We start from the raw sequence: 9,200 nt of genomic DNA, 5'->3' as shown, positions 1-9,200 counted from the left end.
GCACTGTCCCTCAGCTCAGGGAGAGGACTCTACCACTTGAGCCACAGTGCCACTTCTGGTTTTCTGAGAGGTTTATTTGAGATAAGAGTCTCTGGAGGGACATTCCTGCCCAAGCTAGCCTGGAACTCTAGTCCTTAGATCCTCAGCCTCCTAAGTAAATAGGATTACAGGTGTGAGCCACTGGCGCCTGGCCGGCCAATTTAACTTTTAACTTTTGTGCTCTCTTTCTCTCTGTCTCTCTCTCTCTCTCTGTCTCTCTCTTTCCTTCCCTCTCTCTCCCCCCCCTCTCTCTCCCCCCCCCTCTCTCTCTCTCCCTCTCTCTCCCTATCCTCTCCCCCTCTCCTCTCCCCCTCTCCCCCTCTTCCCCTCTTCCTCCTCCCTCTCCTCTGTGTCATTGTCATTAGCAGCGTTGGTCAAGTCTTTTTCCTCCGGAAATATTTACAATGACTTTTTTGTTGCTGTTGGTCATGGGGCTTGTACTCTGGGCTTAGATGCTGTCCCTCAACTCTTCAGCTCAAGGCTGGTGCTCTACCACATGAGCCAGAATGCCACTTCTGGTTTTCTGAGTGGTTTATTGGAGATAAGAGTCTCATGGACTTTGCTGCCCAGGCTGGCTTTGAACCGTGATCCTCAGATCTCAACCTCCTGAGTAGCTAGGATTACAGGCATGAACCACCAGTGCCCTGCTACAATGGCTTTGTAATTTCTTTCTCTTTATCCTGTACCATACACTACTAAAAACGAACCAGAAGAACAGTGGTGGGCTTTTTTTTTTTTTTTTGTCATCCTGGGGCTTGAACTCAGGGCCTAGGCACTGTCCCTGAGCTTTTGCTCAAGGCTAGCACTCTACCACTTGTGAGCCACAGAACCATTTCCAGCTTTTTCTATGTATGTGGTACTGAGGAGTGGAATACCAGGCTTCATGCATGTGAGGCAAGCTTTTTCTTATTTATTTTTGGTCCAAGACTGGTGTCCAAATTTGGTGCAAATTCAGTGTCTTGACCTTTTCACTCATTGTTGGTACTCTACCACCTGAGCCAGGCTTCCAATCCCAAGAAAAGTATTTTTGTATAAAGCTATCTAAAGTGTTTTAAACTAAATGTCATTACAAAAGAGTCAATTTAAGTGCGTGGGATGCGGGTGTGCCTGTAATCCTATCTACCCGGAAGGCAGAGGAGGATCACAAATTCCAGGCTAGCCTGGGCTATATAGGAAAAAGAAAAAAGCTTATAAAGTAAAAAATGTTGGTCCTGGGCGCTGGTGGCTCACCCCTAGAATTCTAGCTACTCAGAAGGCTGAGATCTGAGGATCATGGTTCAAAGCCGTCCCAGGCAAGAAAGTTCCTGAGAATCTTATCTCCAGTAAACCACCAGAAAACCCGAAGTGATGCTGTGGCTCAAGTAGTGGTAGAGTGTTAGCCTTGAGCTGAAGAGCTGAGGGCCAATGCCCAGGCCTAGAGTTCAAGCCCCAAGACCAACAACAAAAAAAATTTCTTAAAGAAGTGTTGGGCTGGGAAGGTGGTTTAGTGGTAGAGTGCTTGCCTAGCATGAATGAAACTCTAGGTTTGATTCCTCAGTACCATATAAACAGAAAAAACCAGAAGTGACTCTCTGGTTCAAGTGGTAGAGTGCTAGCCTTGAGCAAAAAGAAGCTCAGGGAAGTTTCCAGTCCCTGAGTTCAGTCCCTAGGACTGGCAAAAAAAAAAGTGTCAACAGTAAGCTAACATTTGTTGGAAAAAGGGGACAAAAACTACCCCTCCCCATACTGGAGTTTGAATTAATTACATGTCTGTTTTGAGATGGAATTTTGCTACCTTTGCCCAGGCTTTCCTCAAACTTGTGATCTTCCTGTCTTTTGAGCAGCTATGATTTTACTATCTAATGTCCAGCCTAAACTGGTCTTAAAATGGTTCACAGCTTCCTAGTATAGAGACAAAATTCTCCAGTGAAGCTGGGTGTCAGTGATTAATTCCTGTAATCTGACTATTCAGGAAGCTGAAATCTGAAGAACATAATTTGAAACCAACATGGGCAGAAAAGTCCAAGAGACTCCAATTAACCAATCAAAAAATTGGCCTTGCTGGGTGCTTGTGGCTCATGCCTTATAATCCTAGCTACTTGCATGGGAGGCTGAGATTTGAGGATCACAGTTTGAAGCCAGCTTGGGCAAGAATGTCTTTGAGACTCCTCCTCCCTCCCACCCCTTGCAAGTTTTCTGGTGATTGATTGGAGCTCTTTTTCCAGGCTGGCCTTGAACTAAGATCTTAGCATCTTGAATAGCTAGGATTACAGTTGTGAAACAGTGGTGCGTGACTAGGCTAAGTTGTAATAACTGATTATAACCCTAAAAATAACTTCACAAAAGCTGGGCAGTGGCTACTAATCCCAGCTACACAGGAGTAGCTCGGCCAGCCTGGGCAGGAAAGTCCTTTGAGACTCTTATCTCTAATTAATTAGTCACCGGAAAACTGGAAATGGAGCTGTGGCTCAAAGTGGTAGAGCAAAAGAGCTCAGGGACAGTGACATGCTCTGAGTTCCCCAGGACCAACCCCCCCCCAAAAAAAAAAATCTTTACAATGATAATAAGTTTTATTATTTGTTTAATCTTAAAAGTAACTTGTAAACTACCACTTTTCTTTTAGGGCATTGTGCACTGGTCCGTAGATGACATTGTCAAAGGTATAAATAGCAACAATGTGGAGAGCCAGCTCCAAGCTACACAGGCCGCTCGGTAAGCCTTGTGCATCCAACGCTTGCAGCCTAAAAAGTGCCCTTTGTGGGTCATCTGTTAGGAAGGGGACTTGGTTCTGGGTAGAGTACAGGTGAAACCAGGCATCTGCCTATTTCTCTGTGGTTTTTTTTTTCCTAGGTGAAGCTTTGTAATTTCTACAATTGCCTAAAATTCTATCCCCAGTAACAATTGCTATTAGCCTTTTGGCATACCCTTTTTAGTAAAGAATTAATCTTTGGCCACAGTAGCATTTTAAGGCACTGGAAGTAGAAAAGGAAGAAATATTTGAATTTGGGATTCATATATCCATTTAAAATGATATATCCAGTTTAAAAATATATGTATAGGGCTGGGAATGTGGCTTAGTGGTAGAGTGCTTGCCTAGCATGTATGAAGCCCTGGGTTCAATTCCTCAATACCACATAAACAGAAAAGGCCAGAAGTGGTGCTGTGGCTCAAGTGGTAGAGAGTTCGAGCCTTGAGCAAAGAGAAGCTCAGACAGTGTCCAGGCCATGAGTTCAATCTCCAAGACTGGCAAAAGGGAAAAAAAAAAAAAACAACTGAGTGCTGGTGACTCACGCCTGTAATCCTAGCTACTCAGGAGGCTGAGATCTGGGGATCAGAGTTCAAAGCCAACCAGAGCAGGAAAGTCAGTGAGATTCTTAACTCCAATTAACCACCAGAAAACCGGAATTGGTGCTGTGGGACAAGTGGTAGCTCACCTTGAACTGAAGAGCTGAGAGACAGGTGCCCAGGCCCAGAGTACAAGCCCCATGACCGCATCTTCCTCTACCCCCCCCCAAAAAAAAAAGAAGACAGTGTATAGTGAAACAAGGCAGATGACAAGTAAAATGCACTGTACAGTCACTAGCAATCAGAGAAGTTAAATAACGAGAACAACTTGATAGATTTCCAGTAGTTCACAAAAGTGTTAAGTGCCAGTAGCTCACACCTATAATCTCCAGAGGCTGAGATCTGAGGATTGCATTTCAAAGCCAGCCCAAGCCGGGGAAATCTGTGACAGTCTTAGCTCTAATGAACTAGAAAAATGTCAGAAGTAGAAATGTAGCTTAAGTAGTACTAACCTTGAGTAGAAAAAGCTTAGGAAAAGTGTTCATGTCTTGGGTATAACTCCTAGTACCAACGCAGAGAAGAGAAAAACATGACAGCAGTGTATAGATTTTTGCAGGGAGAGAAGAGTTTGAATTACAGGTAATTGTTGGTGCAGGGGAACAAGGTTGTTGACAATAAGATTGGTAGCACCAGGCCAGCCATCTGTGCCTTGAAAGGTTTATAAGATTGGGCATATTGGCCAGTGCCTCTGTGGTATCAGAGATGGGAGGATCCGAAGTTTGACGCCAAGATGAGCTACGCACTAATCCCCTGTCTTAAAATGGATTCTGTTGTACATTGATTTTCACACAAGCTTCTCCTTTTCGTTTCTTCCTTAGGAAACTTCTTTCTAGGGAAAAACAGCCCCCCATAGATAACATCATCCGTGCTGGTTTGATCCCCAAGTTCGTGTCCTTCTTGGGCAGAACTGATTGTGGGCCCATCCAGTTTGAGTCGGCGTGGGCGCTCACTAACATTGCCTCTGGGACTTCTGAACAGACCAAAGCTGTGGTGGATGGCGGCGCCATCCCGGCCTTCATCACTCTGCTGGCGTCTCCGCATGCCCACATCAGTGAACAGGCTGTGTGGGCCCTAGGAAACATCGCAGGTACTTGCCCTTAAAATTCTTTGGACTGAGCCAGGCGCCATTGGCTCACGCCTGTAATCCTAGCGACTCAGGAGGCTGAGATCTGAGGATCGAGATTCAAAGCGAGCTTGGGAGACTCTTGAGCCTTATCTCCAATAAACTACTAGAACACCGGAAGTGGCACTGTGGCTCAAGGGCTAGCCTTGAGCTGAAGGGCTGAGGGACAGCGCCCAGGCCCAGAGTTCAAGCCCCAGACCACAAAAAAATAAAAAAATCTCTTTGGACTGAGTTTGGAGGAGGGTCATGTGAAGAGTAATAGTGACCTGTTAGGTTTGGAGTTTGCATCAGGCTCTTATTAAGAATGACAAAGACAGGACCAGGAAACTGTGGGTGCTGGTGGCTCATGCCTGTAATCCCAGCTACTCCAGAGGCTGCGATCTGGAGAATTCGTGGGTAGGATCTGAGCTAACCTGAGCAGAAAAGTCGGCATCAGAAAGCTGCAAGTGCCAGTCCTGAGTGAAAAAGCCAATGAAAGAGCAAGAGGCCGAAGTGAAGGCAAACCCAGCCCCAGGGGTTCATCAGAGTGAGGGAGGGAAATTCTGATGTGTCAGTGGTGCTAGATGAGAAGATGTGGTAAATCTGGTGTTCTTTTTGTGTAGGTGATGGGTCAGACTTCCGAGATTTGGTTATTAAGTACGGTGCGATCGACCCTCTGTTGGCTCTCCTGGCAGTTCCTGATATGTCAGCCTTAACGGTAAGTCTCTCCGGGTCAGCAGGTGGTCTGTGTTGAGCCTAATGTCTTCCATCCCTCAATTCCTATTTTGTGGTTTTCCCCCTAGTGTGGTTACTTAAGGAACGTCACCTGGACACTTTCAAACCTTTGCCGCAATAAGAATCCTGCGCCCCCGTTAGATGCGGTTGAGCAGATTCTGCCTACTTTGGCCCGACTCCTGCATTACACCGACCCCGAGGTGTTAGCTGACACCTGCTGGGCCATCTCCTACCTGACTGACGGCCCCAACGAGCGCATCGAAATGGTTGTGAAGACAGGAGTTGTGCCCCAACTTGTGAAGCTTCTAGGAGCGACTGAATTATCAATTGTGGTAGGTTTTTCACCTTTACACTACTGAGCAGAAAACAAGGATCAGATGATAATACAACTTGAAATAAGAGGCTGTGGGGGAAGCGACAGACCAGTAGCTCACGCCTGTAATCCTAGCTACTCAGGAGGCTGAGCACAAAGAGGCTTGGGGACTGACAGCACTCAGGCCCTGACTTCAAACCCCACAGGCCCCCCAAGAGATATTTTTTTTTTAGGATAAGAAGTTTTTGAGCAATGTTGGGTAATAACCAGTCATTTTTTTCCTTTTAAGACTCCTGCACTTAGAGCCATAGGAAATATTGTCACGGGAACTGATGAGCAGACGCAGGTTGTGATCGACGCAGGAGCCCTTGCCGTCATGCCCAGCCTGCTAACGAACCCCAAGACAAACATTCAGAAAGAAGCCACGTGGACAATGTCAAACATCACAGCTGGCCGGCAGGACCAGATCCAGCAAGTGGTGAATCATGGACTGGTCCCATTTCTTGTGGGTGTCCTCTCTAAGGTAATCACTGTCGGATTCCATCCAGTGACTGGTAATTATGTATGGACTAGTGGGGCTTGAGAACATCCTTTATTTATTGCCTACTGCTTAAAATCCTCAGCTAATTCGCCACTCTTAGAATCCTAGCAACTCAGGCAGCTGAAAATCTGACGATTGCATTTCAAAACCAGCCTAATGCAGAAAAGTCCATGAGATTCTATCTCCAATGAACTACCAGAAACTGGAAGTAGAGCTGTGGCTCAAGTGGGAAGGCGCTAGCCTTGAACAAAAAGTTCAGGCACTGAGTTCAAGTCCCAGGACCAGCACACACACACACACACACAAAATCTTATTGCTAAGTAGTAGGCAATAAATAATAACTATTTCACTTAAGGTTCTCTAGCCAAGTTGGTAGTTTCTGTCACTAGTTTTGCAAAATGGGACCTGTGGGATTTTACTATTATGCCTTCTGAATTAGAACTATTTATCTTTATCAGGCTGACTTTAAGACACAAAAGGAGGCGGTATGGGCAGTAACCAACTACACCAGTGGTGGATCTGTGGAACAGATTGTCTACCTTGTTCACTGTGGCATAATAGAACCATTGATGAGCCTCTTGAACTCGAAAGATACCAAAATTATCCTGGTCATTCTAGACGCCATTACAAATATCTTCCAGGTAAGTTCTAATGTGGTTGGTATTTGTTTGAATTAGGGCCCGATAATCAGTTTCCTGTTTAAACGGGCAGGGGTGGGGAGTAGGGGCAGATAAATGTACTCGGTAAAAATAGGCCTTAGAATTATTCTGTTGATTCATTTTTTTGCTGGTCATGAGGCCTGAACTCTGGGCCTGGGCGCTGTCCCTCAGCTCTTCAGCTCAAGGCTAGCGCTCTACCACTGGAGCCACAGCGCCACTTCCAGCTTTTTCTGCTTATGTGGTGCTGAGGAATCGAACCCAGGGCCTCATGCTTGCAAGGCATGCACTCTACCGCTGAGCTACCTTCCCAGCCCTCATTTTTGTTTTTGACACCAGTTCTCACATTATGTTGTCTAAGCTTGCCTCAAACCTATGGATAAACTCAAGCTGTCTTGCTGGCTCAGCCTCTTGGTAGCTAGGATTACATATACACCATAACACTTGTCCAGACTACATTGCTTCTAGTACTAAGACTTCAACTTCAGCCAAATGCCAGTGGCTCACCCCAGTAATCCTAGCTTCTCAGGAAGCTGAGCTCTGAGGATCTCAGTTTGAAACCAAACCCAGGCAGGAAACTCCAGGAGACTCACCTCCAATGAACCAGCAAAAAGCTAGAAGTGGAGCTGTTGGTCAAGTGGTCAAGCACAATCCCTGAGCCAAAAAAGCTAAAGGATAATGCTAAGATGCTGAGTTCCAGCTCGTGCTGGCACATACACAGACACAAAAGAAGTAGGTGCTAAGAGGCCACATAAGGAAAATGGACATAAAACTTCTATCATGTAAGCCAGGCGCCAGTGGCTCACACCTGTAATCTTAGCCACTCAGGAAGCTGAGATCTGAGGATTGCAGTTCAAAGCCAGCCCAGGCAGGAAAGTCCTGGAGACTCTTGTTTCCAATAAACCACTTAAAAAACCGGAAGTGGTGCTTTGGCTCAAGTGGTACAGCACTTCCCTTGTGCTGAAGAGCTGAGGGACAGCACCCCAGCCTAGAGTTCAAGCCCCTCGACCAACCAAGAAACACCCCAGAACTTGTATCATGTAATTGTTGATGAAACTAGTGTCCCTGATAGATATAGGTATAGATATAGACATTATTCAGCTGGAGTGGTTTTCCCACTTAAATAGCACACCCAATGGAAGCTAGTAAATGTCTATTTTGTTCAGGCTGCTGAGAAGCTAGGAGAAACAGAGAAACTTAGCATAATGATTGAAGAGTGTGGTGGTTTGGACAGAATTGAAGCACTTCAGAACCATGAGAACGAGAGTGTATACAAGGCCTCCCTGAAGCTGATTGAGAAGTACTTCTCCGTGGAGGTGAGTCATGTTACGTCACGTCCTGCAGTGTTGACTAGAACAAGTCAGAAAAGCAACACTGGTGGGCCTTGGAGGTTTTCTCCCTTCTCCCAAGCACAGGTGAATCAGCCATGCTTGATAGCCCCTCTCCCTTCCCTACTCAGAGTATTAGACTGTATGGTGCCAGGTTAAAGGTGGGGTATGTGAGCGAAGACCTTAAGAAGTGATGTGGGTTGTTAGGTAGGTTTTTGCTGAGAAATGTGCCATATTTCTGAGGTTTTTTTTTTTTTCTTCCATATCTAGGAAGAAGAAGATCAAAATGTTGTGCCAGAAAGTACCTCTGAAAGCTATTCTTTCCAAGTTCAAGATGGTACTCCAGGGACCTTTAACTTCTAGATTTGTGCAGCTTCGGCATAAAGATGTTCCTTGTGTACCGTTTGGTATATGTTTGTCTTACTGTTTTCTCTCTAAGAACTCTTTTTTTTAAATGTGGTTATTGTAGCACTTTTTACAACAAAACTATACTTGAACAGTTCCAAACTGTACATACTGTATGAAGCCTGTCTGTGGAATTTCATATCTTACATTGTCCTGTAAATAAAGATTAAGTTCCACCCTTTTCTCTGTTCACCCTCACCCATGTTTGCCGTCTAGCCTAGGCTCTTCAAGCCTAGGCTCTTCATGATACCAGTGACATCACTGGGGGGTCATCAAGGATCCAGGGGTGCTAACCTGTTCCTGCCCAGTTCTGAGAGTCCTGTCAGTGGGCTGGGCTACTTTTCCTGGGTAAGAATTGCAGTGGGGGCTGGGCACCAGTGGCTCCCACCTGTCATCCTAGCTACTCTGGAGGCTGAGATCTGAGAATTGCAGTTCAAAGCCAACTCAGGCATCAAAGTCCCTGAGATTTCTCTCCAACTAACAACCATAAAGCCAGAAATGGAGATACGGTTCATACTGCCACACACACACAAAATAACAAAACCTTTAAGTGATTTATGACCTTTAAGTACTCCAGTGTTCTGAGAACCAATAGTGGATGCCCCACATCTCCAGTTACCTTCTGGCTAGAAATGTGAGGATATTCTTCATTAAGGTGCATGTCAATATAGTTTCCTCCTTGAAGATAGCAGTTAGTTTTCTATTCCATGGAACTGTTTTGTTTTTTTGTCACACCTGGGGCTGGAACTCAGGGCCT

General features: G+C 45.6%; 1 protein-coding gene across 1 annotated transcript in view; it reads left to right on the top strand.

Annotated features, from left to right (window-relative positions):
- The window catches only part of Kpna2 (karyopherin alpha 2 (RAG cohort 1, importin alpha 1)), a 10,813-nt gene extending 2,187 nt beyond the window's left edge, over nucleotides 1-8,626 (top strand). Inside the window, exons 4-11 of the mRNA XM_013038118.1 lie at nucleotides 2,642-2,730; nucleotides 4,182-4,450; nucleotides 5,089-5,183; nucleotides 5,269-5,532; nucleotides 5,803-6,036; nucleotides 6,513-6,695; nucleotides 7,877-8,026; nucleotides 8,309-8,626. Coding sequence (XP_012893572.1) covers nucleotides 2,642-2,730; nucleotides 4,182-4,450; nucleotides 5,089-5,183; nucleotides 5,269-5,532; nucleotides 5,803-6,036; nucleotides 6,513-6,695; nucleotides 7,877-8,026; nucleotides 8,309-8,401 — 1,377 coding nt within the window. The 3' untranslated portion in view covers nucleotides 8,402-8,626. The remainder of the gene's footprint in view (nucleotides 1-2,641; nucleotides 2,731-4,181; nucleotides 4,451-5,088; nucleotides 5,184-5,268; nucleotides 5,533-5,802; nucleotides 6,037-6,512; nucleotides 6,696-7,876; nucleotides 8,027-8,308) is intronic.
- Nucleotides 8,627-9,200: the final 574 nt, after the last annotated feature.

Source organism: Dipodomys ordii, unplaced genomic scaffold, assembly GCF_000151885.1.
Source record: "Dipodomys ordii isolate 6190 unplaced genomic scaffold, Dord_2.0 Scaffold7, whole genome shotgun sequence".
Lineage (NCBI taxonomy): Eukaryota > Metazoa > Chordata > Mammalia > Rodentia > Heteromyidae > Dipodomys > Dipodomys ordii.
Note: the sequence above shows the minus strand (reverse complement) of the source record. Positions and strands in the feature narration are given on the sequence as shown.